This window comes from Galleria mellonella, unplaced genomic scaffold, assembly GCF_026898425.1.
Source record: "Galleria mellonella isolate WM207_F2 unplaced genomic scaffold, CSIRO_AGI_GalMel_v1 utg38, whole genome shotgun sequence".
Classification (NCBI taxonomy): domain Eukaryota; kingdom Metazoa; phylum Arthropoda; class Insecta; order Lepidoptera; family Pyralidae; genus Galleria; species Galleria mellonella.
Window position 1 is genome coordinate 4397112 of NW_026442090.1, and position 22007 is coordinate 4419118.

The 22007-nt window shown below is 37.6% G+C and overlaps 1 protein-coding gene across 5 annotated transcripts in view; it reads right to left on the reverse strand.

The window, feature by feature from the left end:
* The window catches only part of LOC113522715 (E3 ubiquitin-protein ligase TRIP12), a 57106-nt gene that overhangs the window by 3168 nt on the left and 31931 nt on the right, over positions 1–22007 (reverse strand). For 2 of the 5 annotated variants that reach the window (XM_026908500.3, XM_026908501.3), the window contains exons 3-33: positions 20012–20964; positions 19634–19744; positions 19228–19319; positions 18559–18657; positions 17848–17953; positions 17561–17634; positions 17375–17471; positions 16637–16891; positions 15557–15747; positions 14931–15119; positions 14321–14469; positions 13526–13661; positions 12957–13121; positions 12601–12775; positions 12157–12381; positions 11514–11692; positions 10832–11056; positions 10154–10286; positions 9505–9586; positions 9123–9304; positions 8349–8523; positions 7422–7623; positions 6450–6637; positions 5955–6147; positions 5599–5696; positions 4888–5025; positions 3161–3285; positions 2532–2684; positions 2031–2242; positions 1335–1426; positions 411–1119 (exon numbers count right to left, since the gene is read on the reverse strand). In XM_026908500.3, coding sequence (XP_026764301.2) covers positions 411–1119; positions 1335–1426; positions 2031–2242; positions 2532–2684; positions 3161–3285; positions 4888–5025; positions 5599–5696; positions 5955–6147; positions 6450–6637; positions 7422–7623; positions 8349–8523; positions 9123–9304; positions 9505–9586; positions 10154–10286; positions 10832–11056; positions 11514–11692; positions 12157–12381; positions 12601–12775; positions 12957–13121; positions 13526–13661; positions 14321–14469; positions 14931–15119; positions 15557–15747; positions 16637–16891; positions 17375–17471; positions 17561–17634; positions 17848–17953; positions 18559–18657; positions 19228–19319; positions 19634–19744; positions 20012–20964 — 6103 coding nt within the window. The remainder of the gene's footprint in view (positions 1–410; positions 1120–1334; positions 1427–2030; positions 2243–2531; positions 2685–3160; positions 3286–4887; positions 5026–5598; positions 5697–5954; positions 6148–6449; positions 6638–7421; positions 7624–8348; positions 8524–9122; positions 9305–9504; positions 9587–10153; positions 10287–10831; positions 11057–11513; positions 11693–12156; positions 12382–12600; positions 12776–12956; positions 13122–13525; positions 13662–14320; positions 14470–14930; positions 15120–15556; positions 15748–16636; positions 16892–17374; positions 17472–17560; positions 17635–17847; positions 17954–18558; positions 18658–19227; positions 19320–19633; positions 19745–20011; positions 20965–22007) is intronic. The other 3 variants (XM_026908503.3, XM_026908505.3, XM_026908504.3) reach the window with 3 other exon arrangements.

The following is a 22007-nucleotide window of genomic DNA, read 5'->3' on the forward strand; positions in this document are numbered from 1 at the left end:
TATATATATATATATATATATGTATATTTATGATAGTCATTATTAGAATAATATTCATGTTGACATCATAAATGTGCATAAAATGAAGTAATTAGGCTATAAAAGCACTCTCTACCATACCAGTACTAAACATTAACACTAGTAGTGGTGGTTCAGTTAATAAGTAAATTTTTTTCCTATTTACTGTTCAATAAAATTGTTAATAAAAATCCCTTTAAAAAATACTACTTTTATACTGTTCTGACATAAATTTCATATAGGAATTGTTATCAATTTAACTTAGGTTAAGACTAAATTTATCGCATCCAAAAATGAAATTTAACTTATTCAATTCAATTTCAATTATAAAAATATCACAATTGCATTTTTTCGAGTGCTAAAATAAAAAATAACGGCGACAAAATACTAACCATCCTCGAATCCATAACCGCTTTGGCCATGAACTTCCCGAGGAAGCGGAACTTGGCTTTGACCCGGGACAGGTGCGAGGCGCGGGCGTTGCGGCCGATCGCTTGCGGGAACAGGCCGCAGGGCCACGACACGTAGGTGGCGTCGGGCGCCGGCGACGGGATCGACGTCTCCTTCTCGAAGTCCGAAGCCTCCGGCGTGCGCTCCTCGTCCAGACTGAGCGCGTCGCGGACCGAGGAGGCGAGTCGCGCCGCCGCGTCCGCCGCGCGGTCTGTCACCACCGGTGGCTGGCTCTTCACTATCTCCCCGGCGAACGAGGTCGGCTTCTGTTTGAAGTTCTCGCTGCCGTGCCACAGGTCAAGATCGGCGCGCTGTAGTTCTTGCGACACGAGCGCGTAAAACTCGAGGGTGGGCCCGAGACCGGTGCCGACCTCGTTCTCGTACTGTATTTCGAGCAGGGCCTTCGAGTGTGCGAACTCGTGCATGACATGCTCAGCCTGGCGCAGCACGTTGTGTCGCTGCACGGTGCGCTTGCGACGGTCGAGGCGTGGCGCGACTCGTTCCGAGTCAGCGCCGCCCGCGCCGCCGCCCATACCGCCGGCGCCGCCACGCTCGCCGCCCGCTTCGAGCAGCCGCTGCAGGGCGCGGTCGCGGTCGAACGACACCACGTAGAACAAAAGGTGCCGGCACTCGAACGGGAACACGAACGGGCTGCACGCAGAACAGTTTGAAAATATTTATTTATCTGGTAAGATCGACATATATTACGAAACAAGTTTTATCCATAAAGCATAAAAGTAGTTTTATGTCTTTTTCATGATTCAAATAAATTAGGTGTTTTCTTGTACCTTCAACTATACTCAAAGGTATTAGAAAGAGATAAGAGATGTTAAGTTTCAATTCGATTCGACATTAATGATTCTCACCATGCGTAGGCGACTTTTTTCAGCCACGGCGGGAGATTGCCGGTCATGATGACGAGTGGGTCTTGTAATTGTCTATTGGCTTTGGCAGCAAGCTGTAATAAAAATAATTAAGAATTAATTAATATTGATGCTTTTGAGTACAAATAAAAAAGAATCAGTCATGTATTGATTGATGATTGATGTCTATAAGAATTCGATAAAAACCGTTCACTATTAAACATTAAAAAAAATACAATTGAAGTAAGGACAACTTTTTTAACTCGGTTTAACAGAGATTGTACAAAGATCATCTCTATATGGGTAATTCTTCTTGTCTCTGTTGTCTAGTATAACTTTATTCAAGGGGCCACACTACTAGTGTAATCAATAGAGTATTGACACATAACACCTTAATTTTCAAAAAGAGCAATGCACGTAGAAAAACTGCCTATGGATATAGGCGACCATGGTAACCACTTTAAATTGCATAATACAATTGTACCTATTTATATTTATACATATTTACTTATATTTTTTTTTTCATTTAATTTATTTATTTTTAAGTCATTAAGTCGATTAGCACACATGTATAACTGTAACTACTAATAAACTGTCAGTTTATCTCATTGAATTTGCTGGAAAAAATCTGTTTTAGAGATAAGCTTGCCTTTGTTTGTTTTTCTGATACAATTACTTTTTGTGTACAATAAAGAATACCTTAGCGTTAATAAAGTCGGCGTTGGACACGAGCGGGCGGTGATCGGGCAGGCAGGCGGCGTTGTAAAGGGTGTGCCAGTGCCGCGAGAGGGCATGCAGCGCGCGCAGCACGCCCAGCGCTGGCAGCGATGCATCCTTCACCTCGTTGCCCGTCAGCAGCGGCGACCGCAAGATCACCACCAGCGGCGACTCACGCGGCGGCACTATGCCCTCTGTCGACACACCAGCAACTTTACAATACACTGACGCTATGAGTGTACTCTTGCAGACGATGGATATATTAATTGTAGTATAAACGTAAGAGTACATAAAGTATTCCTTTAAGGGATAAATCTTTTTGTTCTTTTTTTCTTTATTTTTTTTTATTTTACTTGGTTCTATATTCTAATATTTACTCTGTACTTTTTGTTGTTTTTAAATTAAATTTACATTAAAAATTCATTCGCCAATTGTAAATTAATTTAAATTTTATCTATAAACTATAATAAAAAATATTAATACCATTCCATAGTAAATCTGGTTTGCGTCTAGACGCAAGCTTCGTGGGCTGTCCCTTGCCTTTCCTCGAGGCGGCCGTGTCAGAACGCGGCTGTTCGGGTGCCTCCACAGCGCGGTAGTATATTGTATGCGTTTGCACCCAAATTCCTGCATTTGCTGCAAACACAATACAATTTTAATTAATATATTGATATTAATCACGTGAGTTAGGATTAAGCTTATCCAATATATATATATATATATATATATATATATATATATATATATATATATATATATATATATATATATATATATATATAAATATAGACAAGAATACTTCGGTATACTCGATGTGCGTACAAATTGCATTTAAATCCATTTAACATTTTAATTATAATAAAATTAGCGATGCAAATAGAATCATAGACTTCATATAAAATTAAAATCCACCAAGATTTTAGTAAAATGGAAAAATTTATTCTGGTAATGAGTTTCAGATCTAATAAATATATTAGAATAACTTATTTGAAATTTTAGTTATTTAAAAATTAACACACATAATTTAAAACCCAAGCGATATAGTTGGGCAACGCTACTAATACTAATATTTAATAATATATACAACACTAGAGATTTAATAATATACATACCTAATGGCGTCTCTGTGTCTGTATCGGCGTCCGTTTGCTCGCCAAATTGTCTCACAGCCTGGTACACGGTCATGTTGTATGGCAACACTGTGTCTCCGATTAGGAATTCCAATTTGTGTTCAGAACTGCAATATTAAGCAAAAGGAATTTTGTTAAGATAATTTTATGTAATTTAGGTGTATTTGATTTAGAAAATATACTTAATTTATACATAAATAAATTATTATAGTAATCTTAATAAAAATTCTCTTTAATAATAATATTTCATGTGCATATGATATAAGCAATCGACTCTATTCCAGTGTTTAGCTGATATTGTCGTATCTAATTAGTCATTATGTCAATTGAATTTTAATCAGACTAGTGATATATTATGTGCTATCACTTTAATGTGAATGTAAAAAAGACTCTATTTTCTGCGCTTAGCCTCTCATTTGGGCCGTTGTACGTATGAGTCGTGGCTAGTACAGCCAACCTAGCTCCGCCCAGAAGCGCAGAAGCTTCCTGGGTTCTTCACAGGCCTCACGGAGCGACCTCACCGTTCCGAAGATTTCTAAACGTTGATGGGCCACATTCCAGGATTACGTGAGCAGCCGTTTCTTGTTTGCTATCACTTTATTTCCGTTACATATTTTGAATATTATAATGTTTGCCATTACTTAATTACGTGACGAGATGCTAGAGTAGAATGAATTGTTTCCAAATTTGAAATCAATAAGTAACTTAACTATTGCATATACAAAATTCACACTGAAACTGTAACCTTTCTGCGTTCTTGTTCTTTTTATGTCTATACTAATATTATAGAGAGGAAAGATTTGATTGTTTGTTTGTAACAGATAATAGACAAAAACTACTCCACCGATTTTATAAAATCTCACACATATATAAAGCAAAAATTCTATTTCCGACTAGTGTCTAATATATTGTATGTGTGGTTTAAATTTCCATTGACTAAAAAAAGAAGAAGGTTCTCAATTTAGTCGCATTTTTGTATTTGTTACCTCATAACTCTATCAAGTATAAACAGATTTGGTATCTATAGCTTTTTAGCTTATTATTTTTTAGCATATTTTTATATTAAAAGAATTTATTACAGACTAGCGGCCCGTCCCGGCGTCGCACGGGTGGACAATTTTATATTTTAAAGTGGCCATTAAGGCTGCACGCAACGGAAGCTTAAAAATGTCTCCTGTCTTCCCAACATTTCCCTTCACTGCTCTTCTCCTTTTGATCGTAGCATGAACACCCCCTGATAGTTATTTTGGAAATATATTTCATGTACAGAATTGACCTCTCTACAGATTTATTATAAGTATAGATTAATATATAGAAATTTTTATAAAAATTCAATAGTTAGTTCAATATTTAATTTTGAAATCAAAATAATTGGTTTTGTACGGAGGAATAACACCCGAGTCCTCAGGAATGGCAATGCATGAGGGGGTATCATGGGCGAAACAGTATACTCTGTTATGTCCACGGTTCTGCTCATGTCTATAGGCGACGGTTACCACTTTCCATCAGGTGGGCCGTCAGTTTGTTTGCCATTCTAAGTCATATAAAAAAAAAAAAGTCATAATCGAAGTAGGTTCTTTTTGCAACACGATAATAAATTATTGAATTAAGAGCCTAGTGATTATTAATGTAAATCTACCGAGCTTTTAATGACTCAATGGACGAAAGGTACACATAAGATACATCGTGAGTAATATAAGAGTGCTTACTCAGTGGGGTGGTGGTGCGGCGGTGTGGCCAGCGAGTCTTCCACTTCGTCGTCGGAGGCAGCGTCGTCGTCCGAATGTACACCTGAACCGCCCGCTTCACGCGACCGTGCCGTCGCGTAGCCGCGCTGCGACAGGTACCTAGTAACAACCATACGAACATGAATGCGATATTCATCATATCTTTCAACAGTCCACGGCCGAACATAATGCTTCCTTTTGGGGGGGTTTCGCCAGCAGTTGCCACGCTTGACAGGCGGATTGGTAACCATAGTCAGACTTTAGAGATATTTTGAGAAGGTCGCTACTTGCTGCCCATTCCTTGCCGTCCCTTAGAAAGGGTGGCCTATTTTATGCCGGAACCACATGGCCCTGAAGGTGATATTACCATCAAGTCTATAGGCGACGGTTACCACTTTCCATCAGGTGGGCCCGTCAGCTTGTTTGCCATTCAAAGATGTATAAAAAAAATCACATTTCAAAATACACGATTGCACATTCATTTGATCTGTTTTGACAAAGGTATTCTGTAACTGTCACTTTACATGACACAAAGATCACAGTGCAGTCAAAGGTGATTATTGTTGCAAAATCTTTTTTTACCAATTTTAACATATTTAAGAAATAACACAGAAAATTTGTGTATAGACAGCATTCCACATGTCTTCTGAAAAAATATAAATTACTTATAATGTAATTAATAATGTGTATTACCTCTCAATGGCTTGTACTAAAGCTAGGGGGTCTATCCGCACTACACCACCTTTCCATTGCTTCAGGTTGGTGCATGTTGGATGACGTTTGAGATCGCACTGTAATTAAAAATTAAATTAGTATAATTTATCTATAAATTAAGAAAAATAAACTGAATAATAGTTATAAAAAAAGGCCGTTTCGCGCGCGTACTCAACACAACGGCCACAACGGCACAACAAATCAAGATAACATAACTTGAGAAATAGATGATAGGTATGACAGTGTGGTACTTATTACTCTCACAGTAAACTGAACTGAAAGTAGTCTCTCTAAAGAGTTGTTTTTAGTGTGTTACTGTTGTGTTTCCTACTGACCATGAGCTGGTGCGTGTTGAAGAACTTGAGCGCGGAGGTGGCGGGGCGCGCGGGCAGGTCGTGCACGCGCACCGGGAACTGCTCGAGGTGCGACACGCACGCGTTCACCTTGGCCACCAGCGCCGCCAGCGCGCCGCCGCCGCCCGCGCCGCCCAGCAGCGGCAGCGAGCCATCCTCGCCCCACTCCGCACTACTAAAATTAAACGTGCCATATTATCGTACACTTGTTCACTTCGATGCGTAATGATATTAACAAATGCTGTTACTTTAAAATTTTGAACGTTAAATAATTCAAATAAAATTTATATATCCTATACTGCTCTATTCAACTGAAATGTCAGTCTGTTTAACCAAAATATGGACCACAGATAATAAGTAGTAGAAAATCATACCATATTAATATAAATTTATTAAAATAATCTGTGGCATTCTAAGGGAAATATATCAAGAAAAACTGACGTCGAAAAAAGTGACGTCAAAAACTAGGAAACTTACTCAGCTGAGAGTGGCATATCTGCGAAGACGTGTAGGAAGAGCCTAAGGCGCTGCTCGCAGGCAGCGACTAGTTCAGCGGAATCTCGACCTTCGCCTTCTCCTTCTTGCTCCTGGCTGGAAGTCTCTGGGTCCTGTTCTCCGCCCGTAAGGAATTGGAGCAGGGCACCCAGCACTCCGGAATGATTCACCTGTACATAAGAATATATTTTCAGATAAGAATAGTGAATTGTTTATTATGATTTATTTAAGCATGAGAATAATAACATATGCAGTTGGTGACCATCACTGCCACTTTTTGCCTAAAAGAAATATAACCCACCAAATTTGTTCACGAAACATAACTACGGGATATTTAGCTGTTAAGTTAGTAGGAATTATAGACTTCATTATCATCAATAAAACTTTCAAACCATGTTTCTGATTCGTTGCTAGAAACACCCTAAATAGCTTATGACTTCGATTTTATTCTATATAATGTATGTTTGTTCAGTGGGCACTTGGTATAATGCTGGCATTACACTGTCGTCTAACAGTTCAATACTTCAACGTGACAACAATCTGACCCAACTGACATTTAACATAAGACTATCTACTAAGAAAGCTATAAGTCAAGATCATCAAAATATTCACTAATTAGCTCTCTACATATGGAAGAAAACCCATCTATGATGAAAAAGGGTTGCTGAGTGGTGGCACCGTATAAGCAGATATGGTATAGGAAGACCCTTCCCCCCAAAGATGCAGTGACGATCTCAAATGGATTGCAGGGAGTCAGTTGATGCAGGTGACTTAAAACCGTTCTTTATGGCAGTCTATAGGGGAGGCCTATGTTTAGCATTGGACAGACAACGGCTGATATGATGCTGTAGAAGGTTGGACGAACAGTCGGACCATAAGGTCCACCATGTAGTTGTTTCATTTAAATGCCAAGTGCGCTACTGAAGGTGTATGTGAGTGGGGGAGGCGCCGCACCTCGAAGGGCGAGACGTCGTGCTGCAGCAGCGTGTCGCGCAGCTGGTCGAGCGCGGCGCGCTGCAGCGGCGCGTGCGGCAGCGCGGCGGCCAGCGCGGCCAGCTGCTGCAGCGCGCCGCCGTCCGAGCCCAGCGCGCCCCACTTGCGCTGCAGCCGCGACGCCGTCCACTGGATCCACTCGCGCACCTTCTCCCTGTATACACTATCATTCTAAATTACACCTGAATATAACCTTTTCAATTTTTACAAATAAATTTTAAACATTGAGTTTATGGCAGGATTTTTTTTTACCACTGAGGTGGAAAACAAGCATACGGCCCACCTGACGGTAAGTGGTTACCGTAGCCTATGAACATCTGCAATACCATAAGTATTACGCGCGCGTTGCCGACCCTGAAGAAACCTCTTTACCCCCTTTTGAAGAATTCCATGCTAGTCTCTTGGGAAAACCTCGTCAGGGAAGTATATACGTATATAATTAAAATTTTGGAGCATTATTCAAACTGTCCTATAAACGATTTAGAACATAGTCATTAGAGCCACACAGACGACACTGCCTAGTGGTCAATTTTGTATTTGGCTCTATCATATTGAGCTGAATACTAAATTAACAAGGTATTGATAGTCCCAGTACCTTGCTAATTTAGTATGCAGTTCTTCTAATTGTAAGCAGTTACCATAACTTGTAAATACATACAATCCTAATATAGATGTATATAATTTAATAGATTTCGAAATCTTTTTGAAGTGACTCAATATTTATTTAATAGGAAAATATGTATTCTTAGAAACTGGCATGTTCGTTCTAAAGTTCTTGCCAATTGTGTCCAATTATGCTTATATTTCAGTTACATTAAGTATTTATATATTCTTAATGAAAAAAAAAAAAAAATGATATAAACAAATATTATAATGGCAGCAACTGACTTGTTCTGTACAGTGAGGTTGGCGGACGTGTGCGGCGAGGCAAGCAAGGCGCTGTCTTTGTGGGCGTGCGGTGAGCGTCCCCAGCGCGACGGGTTCAGCGACGACAGGAACGACGACGTCTTCGACGCACCGCCCGCTCGAGATGTCGATCGCCCCGCCGACGTCGCGCCCGATCCTACGTATGTACACAAAGTTAAATCTTGTAGAAATATATGGACAAGTATGATATTAGAAAAGATCATTAAGACAGAGAATAGGTAGTGAAATTATATAAAAAAAAAAATGGTGTTTGAGCACCATTTTTTGTTATTTTTGTTATATTATGTCTTTTTTTCATACTATTCCATTAGAAATACATATTTACTATTACCACTTCCTATGGGCTATTATCTTTACAAAATACTTCAAAGCTTGATATTTAATTAAAATAACACAGTATTATTATAGCATATAAACTGAATTCTATATTATTTCGGTGGAAATGTTTAGATATGTGTGTCTATCTCTAAAATAACCTGTTTTTTAAACACTAAATCAGTCAAGGCATGCAAGGAATAGACACCGGAGTGAGAGTGTGTCTCTCATTTATTTACACGTGTCCTAATAAGAAATTTATTCTGTTAATTGCGACAATCCTCAACTATAGAATACAATAGAGTCTGAAGTGAAAAAGGATTAATTTTTTTCGCATTATCGCCGAGTTCATAAACAAACTTAAAGCATATGAATGTCACATCAAGTTAGTCAACTGTATGGCTAAGTGCATGCGGTTACCGTGCGGAGCGGGCTGCGCGTGCGGCGGCGGCGCGGCGCCGTGCGGCGCATGCGCGTGCGGTGGCGCGGCGTGCGGCGGCGCGTCGTCACGGCGGCGAGCGTGGCGCCCTCCCGCGCCTCCCGACCGCTTCACGGCGCGCTTGCGTTTCAGCATCTCCGTCAGTTGCAGGGGACTGCCCGACCTGTACCAGTGACATGGTCTACTCAATTATGAGGTCAAATATTTTTGTATTTCGTGATGTGATTTCAAGATGAAATCAAAATTAATGGATCATTTTTCACTGGTGTGTTTCAGTGAGTAAATGATTCTCCAAAAATATTATTTTTTTCTTTATATTTATTTAAATAGTAATAACAACTATCACAGATAAAACCAACAAACCTGTGTACTGAGCTGGAGTTTTGTGGGTGTGTAGAGGATGACGGCTGGCCAGGTTCAGAGCCACTGCCCTCACTGCCTGTGGCTATAAAGAAAAAAATTCATTGAAGAAAGTCTTCAAGTATGATAACTCCAAATAAATACATATAAGTATGTACTTCTATTGTTTCTGCCTACTCTAATGGAAGACGCGTGACAAATATGTATGTATGTATGCAGTGACTAATCAAATCCAGAGATATGTTTATCTTTTTTCAACACAATGTATCAACATTTAATGACATCAGATACAGAAGCGCTATGATTGGAGAAAATAATAGTACTTTGTGTATTACAGCATTGTTCATGTTCGTATGCAAAGGTTGGGTATTAGTTTACGCAGGCGTATGTTACTAAAAGACCTTGTATTCAGGGATAGTTCAGTTACTTCAGAATTTGTTTATGTCTTATGTTTCGACTTGAAGAATGAGATATGATTGTAAAGTTATTGGGTGCTGTAGATAGATTTTTCAAATTAGTGGTTTTGTTCTTTGCGAATATTAGCTACAAGTAAGCGCTCACTATCAGTTTCTGAGCTGGATTGCCACCAAGGGTATCAAGGGAATAATATGACATAGTATGAAAATATATAGACTATATAAAAGATACTTACGTAGCGAGCTAGCGACAAAAGAACCAGATGCAGAGAAAGCCATAGACAAATTGTTGTGATCTACAGACGTAGCCGAAGTGGATGCCGGCGGAGATGAACCGCCACTTGAACGCACGCTGGTGGCGCTTGGTGACTGTTGAGAATTACAAAATAAGAGATGTGATTAGTTGTATATAGACTGCATTTTACATATGGAAATATGTATAATTGAACAATGTAGTTAGCGTGGTATAAATATTCATTAAAAAAAAAAAAAAAACTATTTATTTATTTATACTTTTGCACATATTTAAATATGTATACAGGGCAGACTTAATGCTTGACGGCAACTTGGCGATCTACAGATTAAACACTGCCTTCTTGTTTGTATATGTAGGTATTTACAATGTAGTCCTCAGAAATGGCAATGCATGAGGTATTAGAGTGTATAGTATAATGTCCATACTGCTGTCCATGTCTATAGGCGACGTTTATCACTTTCAATCAGGTGAATCGTAAACTTGATTTGCCATGCTAAATATCATAACAAAATTTAGACATTCAATTACAATAAAACATTTAGATAATTACCTACTAATTTAACTAAGTTATATTAGTCTATGTCGGCAAAATCTGTTTACTTTGAGACTAGACAACATTGTATGATATGTTCAGGAATATTAATTTGTATGCATGTACCTTAAGCTTGGAATGACGTGGGGCGGCGGCGGCAGTAGTAGCGGTGGCGACAGCGGGCGCGCGTTCAGCCAACTGTGCTACCTGGTGCAGGACCCCTTCACGCCGGAATTGCGCGCTCATCTCCTCTGGCAACCGCTGCATCAGAATCTCAGCTAGCTGCAGCGACCCTACCACGATGCGGAGGTCGCTCGATGCCATCATGCCCGCGATGTGTGAAGATATTACCTGATTAGAATCATATCATTCTTTATAAGGTCTGTTATTACTAAATGAAGTACATGTAGGAGGCAGTGAATGAGTGTGGCAGTGTGGTTAGTGATTCTGGATATCCTATACGAACTATGTAAAATAAAGGGTATATATATACTAAGTAATGAGATTATCAACCAATTCTTCAGTAACGATAAGTCATCACCACATTACGAAAACAATCCATGGTAGTCACAGAAGAAAATGATGCTTGCTTTACGAACAATGCATGTTAATTTTTGCTTAGCTCGGCACTTTGTCAATTTAAAGACAAAAGTATAACCTTACTTACTGAAATTCGAACAATGAATTAATTCCCCATCCATTCTGTCAAACATATTGAAGTGTTATGCTTGAAATCTTGTTTAGGGTACGCGCCCATTATTCGGTCGACTTCTATTTGGACTTGCCTCAATATTATGGTACTACAAACCTGCATTTTCAGTACTTGACGCAGTAGCGGCGCATCAGCGTAGTACACGCAGCGTAAAATAGCCTTGAGTGCTTGTGAGCGAACGGCAGGCCCGGCTGAACTCCAATACACTTCATGCAGCACGGCTAACAGAGCGCGCGCCAGTAATGGGTTGCAGCGAACCATCGCAATGCGCGGATCTGGACACCGTCATTATCAATTATTACGTAACAGAATACACGAGTTATAGTTCCAATAGATTGGAACTTTAAGTGTTACTTGTAAAAAAAAAAAGGAAATTAGTTGCAAAATATCAAATTAATTAACAAAAGATTTTTTTTTATTTTGCTCGATAACATATCCTCCGTTACAGTTTGGTGCCGTGACCAGGATAGTTACAATTAGCGGAAAGGTGTAAAAAAAAAATATTAGATAGATCTATTAGTTTTAATATAGTATTTTGAGTATGGATTCAATACATTGTAGGTCCTAATCTCAACACTGTTGTTGTATCGTGGTTGAAGTAAAGTATTATGGTATCTTTTAAATAATTATTAGATCATATCTATTTATTATAGTGACGATTTCATTTCAACAGGTTTTTCAGAATTACGAGAGACATTAACAAGTTGGCTTAATTTTTATGAAGATAAACATAACATACCAGGTGCAGTAGTGGATGCGGAGCCTGACTGATCAGGTGGGCAGGGCGCGGGCGCTACACGCTGCACGGGGCGCGCGGTACCCGTATGATCATTAAGCTGTTGCATAGCAGTCAGATCCACCGTATATGAACGGCCTAATGTCGACAGGCAGACTTCCTCTTCGCCCGCCGCAGCGCCTGCCTCCAGTGCACGACTCTCAGCCCACGAGTAAGATCGCCATGTACCTGAATTATGAATAAAAGTTATGTATTTAATTACAATCTACTTGTATTTACATAATTCTGACTAAATATATTTTATTTATTCATTGTTTAACATAAGCAGAAAAATATTTACTGGAAAGAGAAAGATATATTATTTTTAATACATAATTTCACCTCTGACTTGTGTTTTAGATACAATACCAATAACGTGCCATTATGAATTCTAAAAAAAAAGTATACCTCTATCATCGCGCCACTGCCAGTGAGCGGTGCGGTCGTTAGCGGCGGACCAAGGACGATCGAGATGAGCATCCACCGCGAAGATGCCGTCAGTCGGCAGTCGCGGCATCAGCTCGCCAATCAGGCACGTGATCTCGTATAGTTCTTGGGGTAACCGCGGTAATAGTTCCACTTGCTATAAACATAAAAATATTTAATTACAATTATTAATTTGTCCAACCTTAAGTAAATGGAAACGATTAAATTTCAATCTTTGTGTTTAGAAATCCAATATATTAAACTCAAACATATAAACTATATATGTTACATTTTTTTTTAGGTTACAATATAACTTAAGTATGTTTCATTTTCTTTACCTCTTGGTGCAGAGTAGAGCCGGTGAGGAGGCAAAGCAACGTGTCAGCGATAGAACGCTGGTGAAGCGCGAGCGCCAGCTGCGGGCACGCCGCGCACATCACCCATAGCAGGCGCAGTACCGTGATGAATGTAGCGCCGGAGATCAGGGGCGGCTGTACTACCAGCTACATGGAATTAGAAAAAAATTTAATGAGACTCGTACATACTAAGTACATTATATTCACACAATTTTTTAAATAACTTCAAGTAACCATTGTTTAAATACACAAACAGGGTTATAAACATCAAAGAATAAAGTCATTTCTGAATTTCAAAGTGTTATGTTCAAGTAACTTTATTAATAATATATCTGACTTTTTAAACTGGTACATATCAAGCAAACAGTTGCATAGCTGTTTCAGTTTGAAATGTATTCCTTACACACACATACACAACCTTTTTCTACAGACAGGCTTTCAGTTTATTAATCATTCTGAATCATGCAAAACAGCTTGTCGATAATTCTAATAGGTAAACAAAAGGAGAATTTTAACAGATGACTATATAATAAATATTACGATGAACTTACTAGTTGTTGCAAATTAGTTAACAATTCTGGCGTGGCAATCTCCTGTAGGCGTGCGGGATCATGTTGAAAACTGTCCACTAGGCGAGAGAACGCAAGACATACACATTCCACAGACTTTTTATCTTGTTGTGTGAGTCTGCAAAGAAAATCACAATTAAAAACAAATTCTTAGACATGCAGAAAAGGCTGAGAAAATGTTTGACACATTCCATTACGTATTTTATTTCAATATTGCATTTCTTGATAAATTATTGATTAATGAGCATGCTCATCTCTCACTTAGCATTTAATCACTGAAGAATGAATTATTAATCACAATTTTAGGCAATAAAATTATATAATATTATAGAACAATATAATATTCATGTTTAGATAATATTTCTATGACTGGAAATTTTATTTTTATCGTAAACCAAATGATAAAGTCAAATCAAATATTTATATATATAATAATTATATTATTATATGGGATAATATTTATATTATTATATGTATTACATCTCCCATATCTAGAACTAATAAAATTTTTCATCATGCCTCCTACCAAATTGTTTATAATTACTCCTCTCCATCCAAAGGTTGCCTGGAAGAGAAAGCTCTTAGCGATAAGGTCGCCCATTGTTTTCTCATTGTGATTATTTCTTGTAATTATTTATATTTATAATAAGTTTACTATTGTAATCTTTTGGAGGAAACAATAAAGAGTATCTATCTATCTATATATCAAACGTCAGAATCTTATTTTCACTATTTTACTACAATAAAATTGCCAATTTATTGAACTTTATGATTTACCTGTTAGCAAGCAGTTGCAGCGAGTCCCTAACGAGATGGAACTCATCTGGTGTGAGGTTTTGGCAGCAATTTGCAGTGATGGAGAGCGCGGCGCGCTGTGCGTTGATCGAAAAGAAGTCCAGGTATGTCAAGCAGGCCGATACACCGCGCTATTGAAATAAAAACAATGTTATTTTGGTTGTCCGAGCACATGAAGATATTTATTTGTGTCACAACTTTGTGACACTTGAGGAGTGTAATCCACCTGATTCAGCAGACATAGTATTCCTGATGTAGAAGGTAGAGTTAAATTAGTAAATGTTAAAAGCGTAGATAGAAGGTATATATATATATAAAGGTAGATTTTATAATATATACATATCTGGAAGAAAGGGGATTATTAGTAATGGGGTCTAGCTGCCTCATTGTTAGCAATACACCCTATCAGATCGACCTCCACACGGTTCCCTCTGAAAACTGTCGTGGTTAATTTAATGGAATTCGTCAGGATGAGCTAACTGACCTGCTTTCATCGTCACCTATCATACCTTACTGATGCCTCGCCAACTTATATTGATAGCGCAAGCGCGGTAAACATTTTATTATCACCTATAAAAAAATTTATACGTACCGCCTGCAGTATCGCCTTGGAGTGGCGGCGCGAGAGCATGTCGAGCGCGGTGAGGCTCTGCTCGGCGACGTCCATGCAGGTGATGGCCTGCAGTTTGTCGAGGAAGGCCGGCACCGCCAGCACTACTGCGCCGCTGCTCCGTGGCAGCGCCTCCAGCATATACGTCAGCGCGCGGCACGCATGGTTCATCTGCGCACACATCGCAATGTTATTGTTTTCGCGGTTGGCTTTGGCCACATATACCACTATATATTACGAATACTATATCTATGTGTTAGGATATGACATATGTTTATCAAATCTCATTCAAATCTATTTAGTCATTTAAGTGTAACAAAGTACAAACATTTTTAAATAATAATATAAATAATAATAGTTTTAGTAGGATTTAATTATTTGTTTCATTCTTTATTTCCCTCATTCAATACAAGTATACATGTGAGGGTAGCGCCCTCTGGTGTCAAGAGGTTTAAAAAAAGCAATCAAAATAAGAACCTACTACTGTTTGCAGTTAATAAAGTAAGTTAATTCTAGATTAAAGTCGTAAATCTTTAACTTTTAAGCTTATTTAACAGTATAAATATGAATTAATGTATTTTAAAAGACCATATATTATTTACACTTACCATATCAAAATTGTGTTCCGCAGCGAGTAAATTCACAAGCGCTGGAACCACCTGCCTGACAGGGAAGCCAGCAAGTGTGTCCTCATTGCCCATTACAAGTAGTTGGCACATCTCAATCACGGCTTGCAGCTGCTGGCCTTCGTCGCCCGTAGCTTGTAGTCCGGCTAACAACTGGGCAGCTTTAGATGCGGCTGTGCATAAATTTAATTACACATTATAATGTTATGTCCTGTAATTTTTTTACTGGTGAGAGTATTGTGTGAACTATGTTTCAGAGTAAAGTATAAAATAGCCAGTGTATTGTTTAATGTAAGAAAATACAAACACATAACTGCAGAATTATAATGTAAAAATAGGTTTGTTTGTTAACTCTTGGCAACTAAGGGTTGTATTGTAATTGTATTGTAAAAATCTTTATTGTACATAAGTCAAATTAAATACTAGTAAATGATTTAGTATACAATGGCGGACTTATCCCATAAAGGGATCTCTTACAGTCAACCTTTGAGAAGCTGAAAGAAAACTGTAGAATGTATGTAATAAACAATTAAAGATAAACTAAATATAAAAAAAAAAAAAAAAAATGAATATATAACACAATAAAAACAGCTCTATATACCTACATATGTAAATAATAAAAGTAAATTAATAATAATATAACATTAATAAATAAAAACTTATACACATACACATACATATATAAGGGTTAATACGTCATGAAACTTGATATATGAACCAGAAAGAGAAATAGGTATATGATAATCTCATACACATACTATTTTACCTTGAGAAATCTTTAGGTTACATTTATCCTGACCAGTAAACATTATATCTCTACCACATGGACAAAATTATACAGTCATATACATGAATAGTAGGTAATGTCTAGGTTGATTGTCTAAGTCTTGGTAGGTCTTACAAGTATTTTGCAATTAAACTGTACTTTTATAGTCTTACGATTTGTAGAATATTTATTAAGGTATATATTACTGTCGTTACTGTTACTGTTGATGACTTAAAGCAACGGTTATCGCTTACATTGAGCGTGTTTGCCGTATCAAGTACAATAAATAAGTGTACCTGAGTTAGCAGTGACGGTTCTGTGCAACAGGTGCTGCATCCGCGGGCCGAGCGCGCCCAGCAGGTGTGGCGGCAGGCCGCGCGCCTCCAGCAGCGCCTGCAGCCGCCCCACCTCGCCCTCCTCCGAGGAGGACTCCTCCGCGGCCGCCGCCGCCGCGCCGCTGCCCGTCGCTGACGTGCCGCCAGCGCTCGCGACGCCGCTGCCGCTGCCTCCGCCACCGCCGCCGCCGCCGCCTCCGCCGGCGCACTCCTCCGCTGATGAACACAGTAAATCGGTAACAATGGTGGTGTGTATGTTATCCGAAGAAAATGTCAACGCATCACAAAAAATATCAGTTAAATTACTAATTTAATTGAAAATTTCAAATCATAGAAGTTTCATGTGTTTGTTTTATATTTTCCATGGAACAATGCTTTCTTCTTGTGTAATAGTAGGTTGATAGTTTTGATATAATTATTCATAATTTTCATTACATTATATATTTTTTAATTTTTAACGTTTTCATCGCGTGAAGTCCCAATTGTGTATTTAAAAAATGTTTAAACAACGCGAAAAATTTAAAATTACCTACTATTACATTTATATAATCCTTAGTTTTATTATATTTCAATGAATACTGTTTGTTATATAGTTTAATGAATGTTGTAAAAATATATTTCTCTTTATATTACATTACGATGAAAACGTAAAACATAAATGATTGTGCATATAAATAAGTAGGTCAGTAAAGGTCTCACCTTTGCCTTTAGGTTTTGCGTCATTGGACGCGTTGTCAGGCATCGAAGCGGCCGAAGCAGAAGCCGGCGGTGTGGAAGATGTGGATGCCACGGCACCCTAAATAATAAATAATATTTATAAAATGAAATTTTATTTATTTACTTTCAAAAAATACAAATATATCAATTTAAAAATCATAATGTTACCGTGGTTAGAGGCTGGGGGTGGGACCGGCTGGACGCACCACCAGTACTGGCACAAGAACCCAGACTGCTTTTGCCTGTAATAATAAAATAATATGAAATAAAAAATAGAGTCACGAAAAAGAATTGTTTTGCACATAAATAAAAATGAGAGATAATTAACAATTTTATTATTTTTAGGAAAAGTAATTTAATCAGATGTATTTGACAGATAACTGTAACGTTGTCAGATTTCCGTAAGCTTTGCTATGAACGCTTTTGTTGGATTGTATGTGTAGAAGGGTAGTCACCTCGTTTGTCTCGACGCGTGGACGCTGGCTGCGGCTGCGGCATGTCGCGAGCTCGCGCCCGCCGGCCGCTCGCCGCGCTGCTGCCTGCGCCCTCGCTGCCGCCCGTCTATAGCGCACAATTACATTAATAACAAATTCATTCTTGTACAAGAAAAGGAATTTCACAAAACTACCGTAACAAACCAGAAAGTGTTGGGTGGGAAAAGAACATTAGCAACGGTAACTGATGAAACCATTACTAGGAATATACACTGTGAGGTTGATCGCTAATGTGGTTCATCTTGGACACCGTAGTGATGAGTTACTAGTGAATTTGTCAGTGACGAGCCAACTGACAAAGGGGGAAAAATAAAGACGAATAGAGAACTTTTCCTTTTGTTTGAAGTCAAAATATTAATATTTCATTAATATTCAATTAAGATATTATTGAAATTTCATTGCTTTTTGAATGAGAAGCTAATAAACAAACTTGATCCATAACTTGATAATTTGAAGACAAAACCATATCTAGAATTAGAATTTGGTTCACTACAGACAACTTTTGTGATGTCAGAAAAAACCAAGTATGATTTCTCAAATAACGCTGACGCCTACAATTGTACAAAAATTGATCACTTTTACCAAATTTCATATTTTGGCTTCTATGGTTTCGTCTCTATACTAACATTATAACAATATCATCTAAAGGGATCACAAATTTTATAAACTTGCCTGTCTTTTTGAAGCAGTATCCTGCCTCTGACGCTGAGAAGTGCTGGCTCCTCTCGTCAGGCAAGCACCCAGGGTCGCCCCCGTCGCAGCAGCGATACTCTGAAAAATTATTATACGAAGTACAAATATTAAATAATATTTTGAAATAAGTGTATTATTTTACAGCATGATATAGTAAAATTTAAATTATGCTACATTCTAAAGTCAAAACTACACTATTCATACATATAAAAGTGTGTACATGTAATAGTATATATACACTATCAAATATTATTAATACGTCATGTGTACACATAAGATATCAATAGTGAAACAAATGAGTGTTTCCATTTATTTTGGTAATGTGAATATATTATTTATGCTAGCATTTCATGGTAAATACTATCTTAAGTTCAAAATAATTCAAGATTGTGTCCCACAAAACAAAATCAACTTTGGTTGTGACAAAACATGACAGTTATTTTGATCTATAAACTAAACTACTGAACTGATTTTTGATAATTTCTATGGGACCAATCTGTGTATATTCTTTCAGATAAAAATATCCAAATTGATTTAGAACTGACAGAGCTATGAGGTTACCAACATAAAAAAACAACTGAATTTAGAACCTTCTTTTTGAAGTTGGTTTACTAATCTTATGAGTTTATAGTAAGTAATATATCTTACTCTCCGCGCGTTAGTTTGACGTAAATAGGGAAGGTCGCGTGGAACTATAAGAAGCTTGCTGGCTGAACTATGCCCTTTCGATGAGCTTGCTTCTGTAAAATAAAGACCACGTTCATACAATGTTTTTTTTTTTTAGGAAAATGTTCATTTTTCTACTATCTCTTTTGCTATTTGTCCTTTATAATACAAAATGGGAAAGTAGAATAAAAATATAAAACACCTTTTAAAAAAAGAAAACGTTAAAAGCACATTTTTTTAAATAGTCGTAAGCCCTTGATTCATCTACACATCTACAAACTCCGCAAGATTCACTTCTCTGACAGATGCAGTACAATCTATCTATAATAACAGCATATTAATTGTTGCAATGTTCATATTATCTAGTTAAAATTAAAACTTCGAATACCTTCAATATCCTTATAAGGTGGAGGAGTACTAGTCCTTCCGCGGCTATCTGCGCCGCTTTTGTGCTCTGTTGTTGTGCTATTATGTACCGCGTCACTCGTTGACGGGTGTTCTGTAACATCGACACGTGAATATTATTATACAATGCGAAGTTATATATTATCTTTTGAATGATTGCGCTAGATACAAAACGATAACACAGTACGATAAGACAGCAACTGCCACAATAAACTGCTTGGTATTCTCCAAATAAGATATGACACTAATGTGTAAATTAATTTACCATTAACTAATTCGGTATTTTAATTACATGATTTCAATTGATGGCTATTTAATGTAGTTAATTAATAAATTAATGTCATTAGTGTATATAATATACCTGAATGATCACTAATAATAGTTGAGGTAGGTGGTCCGAGGTCACGATGGTGTCTATTTCGTAACAGGTACGTGCACGACGTGAACGACGCTGACGGATGCTCCGATTTCTCAGTTTCCAAGTCAAAAACTTTGTTTTCTGTAAATTCCTTGTTTGTTTCTGATACTTCTCTATTATGAGAATCAATTTTAAATTTCTTGGTACACTCCTCAAAATTAATCAGGAAATTGCTTCTCTTATTTGATAAAGAGCGATGTGCTGAGCGCTTTCTTTTCTTCCCTTTCCTTCGGGTAGTCGTCGGACTGTACACAGAGTAGTCAGAGTCTAGAAGTTCTGTTACAGTTGATGAACTAAATGGCGAGTAAGCAAAATCTCTGTCTTCTAATGGTAGTAACCCTCCTTCCGACTGATTCAACTGCAGATGATGAGTCGAAGTAACTGTAGCGTTCTGAGTAACTGTATGCGACAATGTTTGTGGTTTTATACTGTTTGTTAATTGCTCACAAGCACTCTCAGTAGATTTAAGAGCAGTCCGTGAGCGCGTACAATAGGCGACGCAATCTTCAGTGCTATTGTTCGATATGGAATAGCTCTTGCGTTTCTTCCTTTCATGCGAGGAAGTTCGTCCGCGTTTCGGATATATGTTCGTGGAAGACTTAGTGATGTCTCCACCTTTGAAGTTGGTAGTGTCACAGCGTGTTTCGTATACGTCGGCACCGTAAGACCAGCGTTCAGTGATGGAGTAATCAGATCTAGGTAGAGAACTAATGAGGCGCGAACTCCTGCGCAGCTCAAGGGGAGCTTGCTGCTCAGCGTCGGCGCGGCGGCTGGAAGAGTGACGGCTGGTGGAGCGCGGCAGGGGCGACGTCACGTTACGTCTATTTCGGCGACTGTGATTCGCTTGACGAACCTGACGCAACCACCGACCGCCCACCACCCTGCTAGGAGAAGACCTGTCCAAAATAATAGTAATATTCAAATATGTAATTGTAACGATCGATAAGTATGAGTAAGATGGAAATTGAACGTTTTTATGAAAACTAACTAGGGGAACTAGAAATAAGTTGCAAAATCCAAAACAGGAATTTTTAAATTGATGACTTTGGTCCGTTTGGTAAGAAATTTTATAACTGACTAGGTTAGATATTAGGCAAACTTTAAAAAATATTAGTTTTTGTAAATTTAATATGAAAAATTCTCCTAATCAATATTAAACAATTAAATTAGGTTTTACAAATTCAATTTATATTAACAATATACTAAATACCTATGTGTAAATTTAAGTTGTTTGTGAGGAGACATAAATAAATATATTATTATTTTTATATATTATTAACAACAATATGGATAAGGATGATATTAATAATTGATGATGATTAAGAATGATATATTAATTGAGATTGTAACTATCAGAAAAAAGAAATTTAATGAACTACCTAACTATATTCGTAATAATAATATTAATTATATATTTTTATAAATAAAGACAATTTAAGAGCACACTACAACTATAGTGGTACAAACTATGGTACAAATGGCTCTTGGACGAGTGTTATTATTCAATTAGACTTATTAAACTAAAAAAAATCCACTTTATAAGTGCATACATAATATTTTGTCATTAATATTAGAAAAATTTATTAAAATTTTGCATGCCATTGTTTTGGCAAACCACGCATGCTAATAACTAAATAAATAAATAATTATTTTAAATATACCTCTAAACAAGTGACAAACAAATCAACTGGTAGAGACCACTATGTTTCCTAGTCAACTATAAACACAATTATATACAGCATGTTGCTGTTTCATTCCATCTCGTGTATATGGTAGTGTAAACATATCCACTGATACATTTGTTTGTCAGTGAATATTAAAGAAAATATTAGTCTAGCTAATTAGGTGAATTGATATGAGTTTTATTTAGAGACTTTCTTATTTTGTTCTGATGGATTGTAATGTGTTGCCTTAGCTGTCCCTTATGGCATCTTGATCA